The sequence below is a fragment of the Acipenser ruthenus genome, chromosome 4, assembly GCF_902713425.1.
Source record: "Acipenser ruthenus chromosome 4, fAciRut3.2 maternal haplotype, whole genome shotgun sequence".
NCBI lineage: Eukaryota > Metazoa > Chordata > Actinopteri > Acipenseriformes > Acipenseridae > Acipenser > Acipenser ruthenus.
This window is the reverse complement of record NC_081192.1, coordinates 31,397,933-31,414,592: the sequence shown is the minus strand read 5'-3', so window position 1 is coordinate 31,414,592 and position 16,660 is coordinate 31,397,933. Positions and strand designations below refer to the sequence as shown.

Below are 16,660 nucleotides of genomic sequence, written 5' to 3'. Positions count from 1 at the left end.
CCTTTTCCTTCCACAGTTGCCATTTCAGTGTGTTAAAAATAACAATTACTAAAACAATCATTTTGTACAAAATCACAAGATAAAAAGAGCAGACCACTGTAGTGAAGTCTGTGGGAAATATGGATATCGTACAGTGCCAGAGAACAAAGAGCCCAACCATAAACCAAGCCTGAACAAGCACATTGTTTTAATGACCCCACTACAGCCCTCTTAAAAATGAAAAATAAACATCAAAATGAATTAAACATTAATTAAAAACCAATTACCTTTCATTTATAACACAAAGCAAAGTTAACCAACAAACATAAAATCTACATTGCAGCTTTGCATTGTTTAATAAGAATTAAAAGCAGGGCCAAACGCAGTGCATGGCCGAGCAGAGCGGGGCAGGGCAGAAAAGGGCAGAACAGAGCCATGTAGGGGGCCAAGTGCACATGGCCGAGTAGGACAGGGCAGGGCTGAGCAGAATGAGTGTACCTCTCAAATGCTGCCTGTGTTCTTCCAAAAATGTACCAATGTGCAGTTTCTTCAGCAATCTTGCGATAATCATCAGCATTACGGATAACTTTGTGTGTTCCAGCCAGCTGTATCAGAGTTTGGATTGGTTCAAATAAGTTTGCTGTGTTTGAATGTTCATCCTGGTAAGTTAGAAGCTGTAAAAAATAAAAATGCAATTTGTCTTTATAAATCTTTCATATTACATTTTGCAAAGAAAATTCATTTCCAGGCAATCGGTTATGGTGTGAGTGAGATTACTGTCAAATATTTTGTACTATTTACAAGTATGATTAAAAAAAATATGACTGAATCAAAAAAGCTTCGAGTTGGATGGAGTGTGATATCACTGTCAAAAATACGTCACAGGCACAGATTGTTAATGGTGTGAACAACTGATTAGGACTTCCGAGCGTATAATCTCCATCCAAAACAGCTTTTTTTTTTACTCGTACTCCTGTTTTTTTTTATTTTTATTTGTGGTCGTATTTATGATTAATAGTCGTATTTTTTTATTCATAATGGTAAATACAAGTACATACTATTTTACAGTAATCTCACTCCATACCTGTGCAATATAAGGTGAATAATTGTTCTAATCAATAGATACATTGATGAATCAGATTAGAAAAAGCTGTAAATATGATGGTAGATTACTTTTGCAAACACAATTGGCAAATATTTACCTTCTCCAGATAGTTCCTTATGTCCATATCAGGGATATCTTGCCCTGCCACAAATATGGACTCGGGTGTACTTGAAAGCGCCTCAAAAAGTACTGGTGATAAGAACTGTGGGCCAGGTCCTCCATGAACCAGTGATGTTGCAATAGTCATACCCGCATAAAAATAGTCATCTGAGACCATCACTGAAATAAAGAATGTTAGATTTAGACAGACTGAAAACTTAATGATAAAGAATTAAAAAAAGCATGGATTCATTACATCCACTAATGTAGTTTAGGAACTTGGCATGGTCTGGTCCCACAAAGAGGCTTCCTTGGTGCAAGGACTCCATTAGCATGGTTAAAAATTGTAGCAGATATTATTGTAGCAGATATTATTGTATCAAATATCTTGTCAGAAACACTTGACTGTGATACTGTAAATGTAAAAATCAAAGAAATATCTGACAAATAAAACTACATTAACTCATAAGAATATATACCTATACATCAAACTAAATGCCTATTAAAACCATTTTAAATGGTTTACAGATAAAAGCTACAATGGTTACCCTTTTAACAGTTTAAAATTTAATGTATTACATGTAGGGCCCTGCGTTTTTTTGCAACCTGCACCGCAAGATGCCAATACAGTGTCCTCATGAAACTACCAATTAAGCAATTATTAACACACCCCATTGCGTTACTTTAATCAACTGAAACATGGTTTAAAAAAAACAAGTAGCGAAAAACACAGGGCCCTAATTATAAGGAGGGAAGTATGAAACACAAATGCAACTTTACCGTTCATGGTGGGATGTTTCACTACCAGTGGAAAGGGGTATTGGATCTTCAAAGCTTTCACTGAGCTCTTCATCAACAAATAAAGCAGCATACTGCCATTCACTGGAAAATATATATGATAGGAGTCCAGGTATTGTGGCACCGATTTCACAGCATGACCTGCAAATCTGTTGCTATTCAAGAAAGACTATGACCTGTTCTGATATACTAATAGCTAAAGTCTTAAAAGTCTTTTTTTTTATCGTACAACTGGGACATAATACACAACTGGATCAAATAAAGTGTAAGAACATTACTATAGGTGTGATTTTTTACCTTGGACAATCAACAACCCTGGAAACTGTGGCATTTTCTTCTTCTGTTATGATAAGAGGCCCATCTGAACCTGCTGTCGAATACAGAGCATCTATGAGTTCTGAAGGAGCATCCTCAATGACCTGAAGACGGGAATCAGTCAAATCTATTTCAATATCATCATCATCATCATCATCTGACAGAGTACCTCTGTCCTTCTGCAAAAAAAATAATCTCCTTTAGTGAATTAAGTTTAGAAAACTAAAGTGCCTGAATTAGTTGCTTTTAAAAATAAATACAGTAAGACTGTGAATGAATGACTACAATCTTTAAATTAACAATTGCTATTTCTCCCAATTTTTCAGTTTTGTATTTGTTAAAAAAGTTTGAAATATCCAATAAATTTCGTTCCACTTCATGATTGTGTCCCACTTGTTGTTGATTCTTCACAAAAAATTACAGTTTCATATCTTTATGTTTGAAGCCTGAAATGTGGCAAAAGGTCGCAAAGTTCAAGGGGGCCGAATACTTTCGCAAGGCACTGTATATTTAAATCTTAACTACCAATTATCATTATATTAAAACAAATGATAAAGTGCTTATGTTTACAAAGACTGCCTTCCTTTACTCACTGAATGTTTTCTGTCAGGTTTATTTCAAAGACTGTGCGCTAGTGGTTTTGCACCTCATGTGGCTCCCACTCCTTCATAAATCTCACGCCTAAAACCAGATGCCCTTGCTCTGCCAGGTATAAGCGTATTTTGCCTTTCGGGATGTCTGTGTCATTGGGACCCGTTAATAGACAAACGTCTTTGTGGAAAGGGCCACAAACATTTCTGGGTATCTTTCTGTGCAAAATATATATATTTAAAAATGTTATATATTAGCTGACCACTGCATTCATTATATTACTCAGGACTAACTAGCCTTAATATAGGAGTATCTACTCAAAATAGTATTTTGTTTAGTATAATTCATGATATACCTATAAGGAAAGAAAATATATACAGTATATATATATATATATATATATATATATATATATATATATATATATACATACACACACAGTGCCTTGCAAAAGTATTCAGACCCCTGACCAATTCTCTCATATTACTGAATTACAAATGGTACACTGAAATTTCGTTCTGTTTGATATTTTATTTTAAAACACTGAAACTCAAAATCAATTATTGTACGGTGACATTGGTTTTATGTTGGGAAATATTTTTAAGAAATAAAAAAACTGAAATATCTTGCTTGCATAAGTATTCAAACCCCACACATTAATATTTGGTAGAGCCACCTTTCGCTGCAATAACAGCTTTAAGTCTTTTGGGGTAAGTATGTACCAGCTTTGCACACAGTGTCGGAGTGATTTTGGCCCATTCTTCTTGGCTGATTTGCTCCAGGTCGTTCAGGTCGGCTGGACGACGCTTGTGGACCGCAATTTTCAAATAGTGCCACAGATTCTCAATGGGATTGAGATCAAGACTTTGACTGGGCCACTGTAGGACATTCCTTGTGCTTGGGATCATTGTCCTGCTGAAAGGTGAATTTCCTCCCAAGCTTCAGTTTTTTAGCGGACTGAAGCAGGTTCTCTTGCAGTATTTCCCTGTATTTTGCTCCATCCATTCTTCCTTCAATTTTAACAAGATGCCCAGTCCCTGCTGATGAGAAGCATCCCCACAGAATGATGCTGCCACCACCATACTTCACTGTAGGGATGGTGTGTCTTGAGGGATGGGCAGTGTTAGGTTTGCACCACACATAGCGCTTTGGGTTTTGGCCAAAAAGCTCTAGCTTGGTCTCATCTGACCACATCGCAGCTGGGTCACTCTCATGCTTTCTGGCAAACTCCAGACGTGCTTTCAGATGGTACTTTTTGAGTAACTGCATCTTTCTTGCCACCCTCCCATACAGGCCAGTGTTATGCAGAGCTCTTGATATGGTTGACTGGTGCACCATTACTCCACTCCCAGCCACTGAACTCTGTAGCTTCTTCAAAGTGATTGTTGGCCTCTCTGTGGCTTCTCTCACAAGTCTCCTTCTTGTTTGAGCGCTGAGTTTTGAGGGGACGGCCTTTTCTTGGCAGTGCCTGGCTGGTGTGATGCAGCTTCCACTTTTACTATTTATTATTATTTATTTCTTAGCTGACGCCCTTATCCAGGGCGACTTACAATTGTTACAAGATATCACATTATTTTTACATACAATTACCCATTTATACAGTTGGGTTTTTACTGGAGCAATCTAGGTAAAGTACCTTGCTCAAGGGTACAGCAGCAGTGTCCCCACCGGGGATTGAACCCACAACCCTCCGGTCAAGAGTCCAGAACCCTAACCACTACTCCACACTGCTCTCCCAGCCCATCAGGCCCGGAAGTCTCTGGAAGGTCAGTACCCTCACCGCTCACTTCCTGATTATTGATCCAACTGTGCTCACTGGGATATCCAAACACTTGGATATTATTTTGTACCCTTTCCCTAATCTATGCATTTGTATTGCTTTATCTCTAACTTCTGTAGAATACTCTTTGGTCTTCATTTTCCTTCAGATTCACAGCCTGACCAATGATCCTTCAACAGTGGGGTTTTTATCCAGAAAATGTGACAGCAACTTTAATGATTCACAGTTGGAGGCCAATGGTAAGGTAATTGTGTCCTCATTAGTGCAATATCTTTCATCGGTGTAAACTGGGAGCTTCCACAGCACAGGGGTTTAATACTTATGCAAGCAAGATATTTCAGTTTTTTTATTTTTCTTAAAAATATTTCCCAACATAAAACCAATGTCACCTTACAATAATTGATTTTGAGTTTCAGTGTTTTAAAATAAAATATCAAACAGAACTAAATTTCAATGTACCATTTGTAATTCAGTAATATGAAAGAATTGGTCAGGGGTCTGAATACCTTTGCAAGGCACTATATATATATATATATATATATATATATATATATATATATATATATATATATATATATATATATATATACACACACACATACATACATATTTTTTAATATATATGAATTTTCAACCTTAAAAGCAAAACTTCAACCCATCAACCCAGTAGATTTAACATATACCACTTAATGGCAACTTTGCCAGAAGTTTCTCATCTGTTCCTAAAGCAAACTGACATGCAGTTGTACAAACTACAATGATATGATAATGCCCATGAATTACTTCCATGAGCAGATTTTTAAATTTGTTGCATTGCAGGAAATGCAGATCCGGTTACATTTGCCTCATATTCACTTACTATTAATATAACTTATATTAACCCCCCTCCCCCCAAAAAAAGAAAATAGGCCCATAAACCATACATACATTTAGTTCCACATTTCAATATGTATACATATAAATTTAGTTGTATTATAATAGTCATATTTACTGTGTTATACAACCAAAAGATAAATATTGTATAATTTCACTGCAGTAGTACTGGGTAATTGTATGTAAAAATAATATGATAATTGTAAGTCGCCCTGGATAAAGGTGTCTGCAAAGAAATATAATAATAATAATAATAATAACGCAATATTTTGATATTTTGAACATAATGTAACTAATACCCCAAATATTTGCTTTCATGGAGGCCTTTTTTTTTTTGGGGGGGGGGGGGGGGGGGGTGTGCAGTTAGCAGTTCAATTAAATTGAACAGCAGGCCTCATTATTAGAAATCAACTTACTAAAAGCTGTACAATTGTTGGTGCCATTGTAATCCTACCTTCCGTTTGTAATATGTAAATACAGTTACTAAAATACAAATACAGCTCGTAAATAATAAATACAAATAAAAGAAAGAATAATAGGCCTACATTTGATATTATTATTTGATGCCCTTACCCAGGGCGACTACAAAGCAAAGATAATGGGTATTAATTACTTTAATTACTTTATTACTACTGTGTCCAAAACATTGCATTTGTACAGTATTCTGTGTAATACGGGATGTAAAATTGTTTCTTTCACATCGTTTATTTATTTTATTTTATTTATTTGTTTGCATATGAGTAGACTTTCACTAGAGTATAAGTATTAATCATGAGTTGGAGGTACGTATTTCTGAATCAAATTAAAATAGTCCTTAGCAGCATAACCTAAAAAATAAATTGCATATATGTTTTCAGAAATAACAATAATTACCTGGCCCTTCTATTTAAAATCCCTGGAACTGCACCGGCTCTAATAAAGTTCCTTTGCATACTGAATGCAGGGGAATTATTTTGAGCGGGACGATCAGCGACCACATTCCGCCCTTGAAACCGTTTACGAACTTCTTCATCAATAGTTGATGTCTCCTGTCTTGTAGTAGGCATACGATTGTTTTCACCATTCCGGGCACTTTCCAGATGTTGAATGATTTCCGGGTTGTTAATTATTTCTTCGGCGATTCCCTGGGTTACATTACTATTCCAATGTGAAGACATGTCTAGCTCCTTTGTTTGTTTGTTTGTTTTTTATCGACTCTGGCAAAATACGTTTGTGTGACGACAGAAGTAACCCCTCCACTCTCTTGTTTTTTTTTATCGCCTCCTCTGGCAAAATACGTTTGTGTGACGACAAAAGTAACCCCTGCCCTCTAGCAGCATAGCCTGTTGATTCCCTGCGCGCAGAAACGTGACCCATCACTCGCCATATTATTGGACAAACTTTTGTCCAAAACGGCCCCTCATACAATTTCATGCTGTGTGAAAGGGTATTTTACACACTCGTTAAAACGTTTCAGAGACCGCACGGTAGCTGTATTTCTGTGTGAAAATGGTATATTGCTTCTAACTGAACTCCCGACCGCCGTTTAACCAGGCTATTTATAGTTTAACATTCCCACTCGTGGATCATGTTACCTTTTTTTGTTGTAAAAAACATATCGTTGATTACATGGTGCTTTATGCATGGTTAATTTAAGGAAAGTTTATTTTGTATTTGAGTCAGATGTGTGTTGTTATGTTTCCCACGGCGCCCCCCTCCCCCGTTTATAAGGCTTCGGTTATAACGCTCATATTGTGTGTCCCCCGAGACCCACGTTAGAGCGAAGGAGCACTGTACTAGATGAAGGCTATATTTGCATCATGAGTCATTCGAAAAAAAGCCATACTAACACAGTAGTGACGTCAAAATGGCATATTCGTCTAGATTATAAACCCTTGACCCATATTTGAATCCTGGGCACCTAGAGATCACTTTCAAACACAAAATGTCTCATTTTCAATCATTCGACAACACCCATAATATATATATATATATATATATATATATATATATATATATATATATATATATATATATATATATATATTCTTTGACTTGTTAACCATTTTTTTCAATGTCATATTCTGTCCTTTCTGATTATTGTATTTATTGTGATGTCCAGACACACAGATCACCAATATATACATGTCTTTCCAAGCAGTAGATATATTTGTCCAATTGAAATTCAAATAACCACCTGATGTGTGTGATTGATTTTTTCAAATCTTGTTATTTGTTTCTGTAGAATGTTTTTTCTTTTAAATGAATGTATGGAAGAAAAGAACATACACAATGACCTGGGTGTTTTTCAAGTGTACACAATGTTTCCAGTACCTTCATGTGTACAACCCTCTTCAGTTGTGTCTGTATGACTTGTACAACCCAAGTCAATAACAGATTGTATATATTCCCAGGCTTAAACACTTGTTTTAAGTTATGTAGTAGCAGGCTGCCATTATACGTGTATCAGGAGATATTAGACATAAATATGTTATAGAGAAAAAACATAAAAACAGGTTTTCGGGCCAGAGAATATATTATAGCATTTTATATAACTGTGTTTATGAGCTAAAAACTAGAAAGTGTGTTGTAAGTAAAACCTAGAAAATAAGTAGTGTGTGAATGTATATTTTTGCAGTCAACCTGTTTAAGATATAGACTTCACTTTATATGGGTTACCTTTACATAAAAAATAAATCAAACATGCACAACCAATATGAAGGAAAACAGTGTAATGCTTTGAAGATTGAACCTACTTCCCCTGAGCTATGGCTGCGTCTTATTTTTTAAATAAATTAGTGATTTTCTACTAAATGGATGGCTTTATCCTTTACCTAATGTATTCCTTAGGAGCTCATATGGCTGAGAATTTTTACCAAAAAACATTGAGGGACATTCTTAAAAAAATAAAATAAAAAACTCAAGAGAACCAAACATCAAAGTTTGCAAGTGCACCAGTATGAAACCATAAATGGGGTTGGATTTAAAAGAAACCTACTATCTATTAAACCTACAAAAAAAAAGGCATTAATGTTTATACTTAAAAGTGGAACACAAAATACATGTTACTATTTTTAAAGCAATACTTTGAAAGACTTGGTCATTAATGTTTTTGACCTTGGCATAATTACTTAGTATTCAGCCTTAAAACCAACGTTTCTTTATAAACACTTTATAGTTGTTCTTCAGAAAGATTCATACTAATCACAACTGTGATACACATAGATAATAATAAGAAACCTTGGTTAATAAATCATTTCAATGTATTATTTCATTCAGAGAATACTGTTTTAAAGTTTCCTCACTGAGAAAATGGTTATCCACTGTTTCAGTAAATACAGAATATTCTATTCATCATTCTATTTGCATTCTATTCAAACTCTTGCAACGAGCCCCGGTTTTGGAATTCTTTATTGTTTCTGTATAGTTTATACTTTGTTCGCTACATTAAGGTTACTTTTAGCTAAAACAAAGGGTAAAGTAACAATGAAACATTCTTAAAAGATTTTGCATAAACAGGCTTTAAAGTAATTAAAAAAGTAAATTAATTGAACAAATAATTAAAATCCTGTTTAAAAACAATTCAATTTAAATAAAACTGTAGTGGTGATAACTCTGGGAGGTAACCATCCGGTCCCCCAAGACTGTCACCCTCCACACAGAGATTTACAACACAGGTAAATGTGTCAGCCTGGCAATGGCACTGCAATATGATTATAACATCAGCAGATAATTTAATGGGCAACACTTATTGCATATATCAGATGGAAGTGAAGTCACAGTAAGATTTACAAGATGTTGAAGCCTACACAAAGAGTTGAAAAAACCTTAATAAACTGCAAACAAAATGACAGAAAAAGAAACCATCCTGAAAGATTATTACAATAGTCAACTGAGGACACAGAAAAATTCAACAAGGAACAAGAAAATACAAGCCCTGTAAGGAAAACCTTCATAGACATTCAAATAATTAAACAATACCTACAAATAGATGCTTTATATAAACTTGAAGCACTGGGGTTAAACTGGTTTAAGCAAAAACAAAATCAGATAATTAATCGCTCATTTTCTGTCTTTTAAATGGATGACGAAAATACACCACTTTACTCCATGTTAAACATGGCAACATAAAATGTTTATTCAGTAAATGTGTTTTTTGTTCTCTGCCTAACAGAATTGCTTGAAAATCTAAACCTCACAGTTCAACAGAAGCCCCATTATCAGGCCTAGGGACTTTCCACTTGCCGGTAGTAATTTTTCATCTCAGACATTACAGATGTAAAGGAAAATGCCCTTAGGCCATATGCATTTCTTCATTTTTTTTTAAACATTAAATGTGAAGGTTTAGCTTAGTGCTAATCCTACTGCAAGAAGCATATCTCTAAGTATATAGGCAATATCAATCTGCAGATGGTGTGTTTTTCTTTTTACTCTGTCCTGTCCATTTGATGATTTTGATCATATAAAAAGATATATGTTTATAAATCTCTACTCTCTGCTTTATCTTATAATGGTCTTGGCTACAACAGAAGACACTAGGGGTTGGAGATGTAATGGTGAAAAAGATGATGTCATTGTGGCAATTCTAAAGAACCAGTTGCAAGTGTTTTTCAATGCCTTGCAATTTAAAGTGATAACTAGTGCTTTAGAAACATTTCTTACTTCTCATTAGCATAACTACATTTGCACAAGCCCCTTTCTTACACTTTTCTTACCACAACGCTGTGGCATATTTTTTAATCATTTTAATCATTAAGACACATTTTGACAGGATGTAAGGTGGGTCTTAGCTAAGGACAGTTTACTTGGCGTCATGACCAGTAGCTGCGATGTTTGGGCTTAGCATTGGAAGACAAGCACAGCATGACCAACAGGTTGCCACCAATTCCAGAAATATATGGCACACGAAGAACATTCCTCCGTCCAGGGGAGCAACCACCAAGAAAAGGTATTAAAACCAAAACTTGTCTCGGACAACTGGAAGCTGCTAGAGATTGAAAAATGCTGGCAGATGTTGGACAACAGCTTATTTTCCCACCTGAGATTGCCACCACTAACCTTGGATCTGCTATTGTCTTGTGGTCTGGATCAGCACGCCTTGTTCACCTGGTAGAGTTAACGGTGGCATGTGAGGATGCTGTGGATGAAGCTTATGAAAGAAAGAAACTTTGGTACGCTCAACTGGCTGCTGAAGTGGAACAGCGAGGATGGAGAGTCCAGATTTACCCAGTGGAGGTGGGTTGTTGAGGATTTGTGGCAAACTCCACAACCCTGTTTCTCAGAGACATCGGATTCAGTGGCCAAGAGTTGCGACACATAGTTAAGAACTTATCTGAAGCAGCAGAGAAGAGCAGCAACTGGCTGTGGTTGAAACAAAAAGATTCTGGTTGGAGACCACAAGTACAGCAGAAAGAAAGAAACGTCCATGTAAAGTAAAGTAAGTAAGCTGGGCTTAGCTGAGTGGGGGACAGAGGGCAGAATCGCTGTCGAGCCCTCTTAAGGTGTCGTGGGCTAGTCGACGAAACATCAAGGATGGAAGGTGCCCACTTGAAGACCCCAGAGAAGTACCCTACTCAACTTAGTCCAGACGGTTGTCATGCTGATGCGCTAGGGAGGCTGCACAGTGGTTGATCCCTGGAGCCAGAATTACAGCCGTTGTGTGTGCCGATGTGCCAGGGAGGCAAAATAGGCTGATCCCTGGAGCCAGCATTACACTTCAGCCATCAACACCAGGCAGAAGGATATCTACACCATCAGATGGAAGGAAACACAGATGGATCACATTAGTTTACAGTAAAAGAAGCTATATCTTAGTTGGTGCTTATCTTGGCGACAGCTGAGTCCAATATCAGCATGAAGTTTTAACACCTACTCTCATGCAAGGGAAATCATAAAAGCATTTATTCCAGTATATAACATACTTTTTTTTTTTTTTTAAAGGGGAAAAAAGCATTTTTTTAACGGACCCTATTAACACAACTTTAAGAATGTTTTTTTTTTTTTTAAACCCAAATTTGATTAAATAACTGAGGGTTAAAAGTTTATTCACATTTTTCGAATCCCTGTATAATATATGTACAGTAATTAATCTTTAAAAAAAAAAAAATCCTAAACAAAATAATCCTTAAAAAACCAGTCCTTACTTTTACAAATGTAGCCCAATGCTACAAAAATGAATACACAGACAAAACAAACATCCCTGAGACATAACAGTAATGAACAGGAATGGCTTGTAAACAAAGATAAAGTAAAGTAAAATGGACAGAGATGGAAATAAGTCTCCTACTGCATAACAGTTTCACCCATTTCAGGTTTTACTATAATTTTTATGAGACACAATGCATAGGTAACAAGCTTTTAGTTGTGTCTTATTAAACTCGTAGGAATGGAACAAACTGCTATGCAATGGGAGTCTTATTTCCATCCCTGAATGGAGATGTGAAAAAATTAAAAAGAGGTTGTAAAGAAGTATACATTAAGCATATCAAGTTATCGTTTTCTTAAAAAAGGTGGGAGGGTAACACAAATGTGACCACAAACTATTATTTTTTATTAGACTACTGGACACTGCCTGTAATGCAACTAAATTGAGATATCCAGAAAATAGCTGTGTACAACAGCAAGACAATATTATGCAGAAAGCTCATTTTGTGTCTGTGGTCAAGGTCACAATTATCATTCAGAGATTCTATAACCCTGCAAATATGAAATTAGTACTTCATATTGTTTACGAAATGGTTTTGACAGTGCTCATGATCAAACTTGACCTTGAGAAACACAGAATAAATCCTTGGTTCAAAATCCCACTTCAAACACAGTAAAACAAAACAAAACAAAACATCTTGGCCACCTCCCAAAAATAATGTCCAGTTAAACTTGAATCAATTACAAAATGATGAGAAGCCAGTAGAGCTACAGAACCAAACCCACCAGTACAAGTAACTGACAAGGTGGGAATGGGTTGCCATGCTAAAACAAAAATAGTACTTAGCTAGAAATCGATACTGTAAATGTGGCTTCTGAAAAGGGGTATGCTTAGAACAAGATAAATGAAAGAACATTTGGAACACTTTCATTCCTATTCGACCAAGTATCTTAATTTGTGGATCAAGTGAACAGAAAGATATGGCCAACAATACCGTTTCCTCCATATTATGTAAATATTAGTGCAAAGTATGTACAAGCTGGGAATTACTAATATCAAATATTTACCTTATCCAATTAAATTTGTTTTCCTTTTATCTAATCTATACGGAGCTTTCTGAATTGCAGGTGAGCTTTAGACAGTATTAATTCAATCACTCATGCTGTATCATTAATCCCAAACACACTTCCTTCTATAAGGCTGTCAGTTACATCCCATCTTGCTCAAGGTTAAACCTGTCAGATTTGCAGATATTGTCTTTTAAACTTGTACTGTACTCTAAAGCACAACACTACTCTATAACACGTAACCAAACACTCAGAGGATTTCAAAATCATTGCTTATCCTTGCCATCTTTATTGCTGTATGACATATCCCTGCAATATTGTGCTATGTGTGTCTTTGTTTAGGGTTATAAATGGGTCATAAATCAGATATGCAGCCAAACCATAATTGTTATGCTCAGAATACACAGCACACCTTTTCACCAAACGTCATATCCCTGTGTCCAAATAAAAATGCAAGTATGTTACTTTTTTCTTCTTCTAAAGTTCATGGCATACTGAAACCTGCAATGGTTTGAGAAAACAAAAATGTTGTTACTGCCCACCCCTTTTTTCTTTTTCTTTTGATTCTTCACTTGTTTTATACATTCATGATATTCTAATATTTTAAATATCTGTAACTGTTCATCTGTAAATATTGTATTTTGATTTATCTGCATATATCAGCACTCTGTTATACAATATATTATTGCATGGGTAATTTCTCAGGTCATGTAACCCACTGTGCCTTGTGCCTCACAATGCAAGCCATGTGTGGGTTATCTCAGCACAGCCATGCACCTTTGTATGCTATTGCTCACTCAACCATGTGCCATGTCCCACAATCTATTTCAGATGACTCACCGCCAAGCAACCAAAGAAAAAATACTGAAATAAAGGATTATTTCGATAAAGTTTCAATAGACACACATGTACAGGTGCAGCACAGTACATTTATTTTCAGATTTGTAACTCCCTTCTATTTCCTTTTGATCTCAAGTACGTAGACATATTAATTGTTTATTCAGACACACAACATATGTCATATTTAGATTATAATAAGCACCCTGTTTATAAAGTCCATGGCTCCCCTGGGTTGCACCTTTTGTATAACACGCAAATCTTATATGCTATCATACCAGAAACTGTATTTTATTCTATAAAGAACACCATTACCCAAGTAACACTTTCCTAATATTTGTAAAAGGGTGCCTGCTGTACTAAAAAAATACTACAATACTTTTTTTTCTGCTGGGTTATAAACAAAGTACATATAGCTATAAAATATATTTTTCTGCCCGATTCTTTTATTATAGTGTTTTAAATGATTGGTTACTGTCCTCTAATACTAAACTCCAGTGTTTTCCGGATTTTTCTCAATTAATTTTAAATAATGTATTTCTTACTAGCTTTATGAATATGACCTACAGGTCTTTGTTTTTTTAAATGGATGAGTTGCACAATCAGCTGCCTTTTAGGAATTGTCTTCCCTACAGCTTTCTAAGAACCACATCCTATGAACTGATGCACCTCCATCTTCCCTTAACATTTACTCCTTTGTCCGTTTACTTACCACTATGTAGGATGGACCACAATAATACTGTATGCTCCTGTATGCATCAGAAGCTACAAACACTTATTTAAAGAAACTTTAGGTCTGTTTTTTAAAGAATGGGTGGGTTTACATTATCCTCCCTCAAAAACAAATGCTATGGTCAAAGATGACTTAAAACCGTCTTTAAAAAACCTAGAGTAGAGTAAACAGGGTGTCCATTTCAGCAATATCCTTTTCTGTTTCCAAGACATTGTTAAACTGATGAAATGTTCCCTCTCACTCCAACTGACCCTACTTCTGGTAGTGGCAGGCATTTACTGTACAACAGCTATTACTTTCATCCTCATGTCTAGACCTTCTTCTTGATTTAAAAAAAAATAATAATAAAAAAGGATTTTCTGCACCCCAGACAGGTGGGCACAGTGCAACATGAGCAGAAAATCAAAATGTAAGCCCCCGGTCGAACTGCAAGTTCTATAATTACCAAGCCACTGGGCTTGTTTTCATTGTTCCTGAAGTTTATCTGGGAGATCTTCTCCTCAGTTCTTAAGTGCACTGCTTCTTTAGATGTTTCTTTTTTTTTGTAACAATAAATCAAAGCACTTACCCAAGGTAATATTTACATTTTCAATGTCCTGCTTGTAATACAAAATGCAATACAAAAAAACTCACTAAATAAACTCTGCTTTCAGGGCTCTTATTTGCTGTTTTTTTTATTATTATTTATCACCATGTTCTTATTCATATTTAAAAGCATTTGAATCTAATCCATTCAACAATAACTATAATTTGCCATTCACTCTCTAAACAAGGTCCCCCAGTCATGCAAATTATAGTGTGGCACTTTCTTAATAATAAACCATCATGCAGCCCTTGACAACTCAATAAAAATCACTTAATACCTGGTTTAATTAGGGAGCAATAAGGCAAAAGCACGACTGTCGAGACCTTAAGCAGCCTATTTAATTAGAACCATTTATTAAATATACTTCAAGAAAATATCCTAATAAACGAATCTATACAAACCACATTTTCAAAGTTTATTGGGGAAATATATATATATATATATATATATATATATATATATATATATATATATATACACATACTGTATATACTATATATATATATATATATATATATATATATATATATATATATATATATATATACACATACTGTATATACTGTGTATATATATATATATATATATATATATATATATATATATATATATATCACAAAGCATATGATGGACACTCGTGTCAAATATATATATATTTTTTTGTGCTTGCATCTTCTCTTCCTTTTTTAATCTAGTTGGAGACTGTGTCCTTCTTGGTGCTATTGTCATTCTCTTTTCAGAACTACTAACAAATGGGACACTTGAGGTTTTATTGCAGCTTATACGGTACATACATTATAGCTGGTATATGACAATTATTAAAACGTCCTTGAAGCAGTTGTATTTTCCCCCTCCCCCTGAACCCAAATACAGCAACCATAATAAAGTAATTATTTCTGCGAGCTTTCTAATTCCAAGGACAGCATGCTAGCAATCTACAGACTATTCTGTGTGATTACCTTTAATTAGTTCAGTACTACTGAGATAGTTTTCACCTTTTTCAATTTATTTTGATAGAATCCCTATTGTCACTTCGAATCTTTCCCAAAGGTACCTATTTCCATGGATTATATAGGCTATCACACCTTCTGTAAGCCCACAATGTGTCAAGCCATTTGTAAGGAATTTTACACATGCAAGAAGCAGACTTGTAAACCATCAGTATTTAATAGTCGTGTTAGGGTCTGTTCATATCTGTGCAGTGTCTAGACACGTAGTTGTATCTGGAACTGAATCTATTATATTAGGGGGTGTTTTGTAGATGAGCCGTGGGGGAGTCTGCTGCTGCTGTGCCAGGCTACCCTGCCAAGCAGGATCTGCTACACAACATTGTTATATTGTTAGATTGAATTCGAAGTTTAAAATAATGAGACATTATAACATGACACAGACATTGAAACTATTTTTATTCTTAAGTTTCTTCTAGTGCTATTTTATATATTAAGATTGTCTTTAAAGTTATGATCAATTTTAAGTAGGTAATTTCTAAAAAGAAAAATATGTGATTAATCCCTTGGTATTATAGGTTGTTAATCTAAAGCAGTTTTATTGTTAGTCTGCCTACTCTACCAGAAGCATGTTCAAAAAGTTTTCCTTAAGCAGCTTTATGTATTTGGACCGATCACCTCAGTAGCTACAGGCGTGTGCTCGCTGCTGCCACGGTGAAGTACTTCTCAGAAATCACATCTATGGGACACGGTAAACCAGACATTCTCTTCAAAACCATTGACCAAACCTTGCATGCAGCCATCGATAAATCCACCTCCCATTCAT

At 35.4% G+C, this 16,660-nt stretch overlaps 1 protein-coding gene across 1 annotated transcript; it reads right to left on the bottom strand.

The window, feature by feature from the left end:
* Window positions 1-311: 311 nt before the first annotated feature.
* On the bottom strand, window positions 312-2,428 carry LOC131736997 (G2/M phase-specific E3 ubiquitin-protein ligase-like). The gene is made up of 4 exons (XM_059023408.1): window positions 2,279-2,428; window positions 1,964-2,065; window positions 1,182-1,363; window positions 312-653 (listed from the first exon to the last, which is right to left on the bottom strand). The coding sequence occupies exons 1-4, from the start codon at window positions 2,310-2,312 to the stop codon at window positions 312-314; spliced, it is 660 nt and encodes a 219-aa protein (XP_058879391.1). The 5' UTR covers window positions 2,313-2,428.
* Window positions 2,429-16,660: the final 14,232 nt, after the last annotated feature.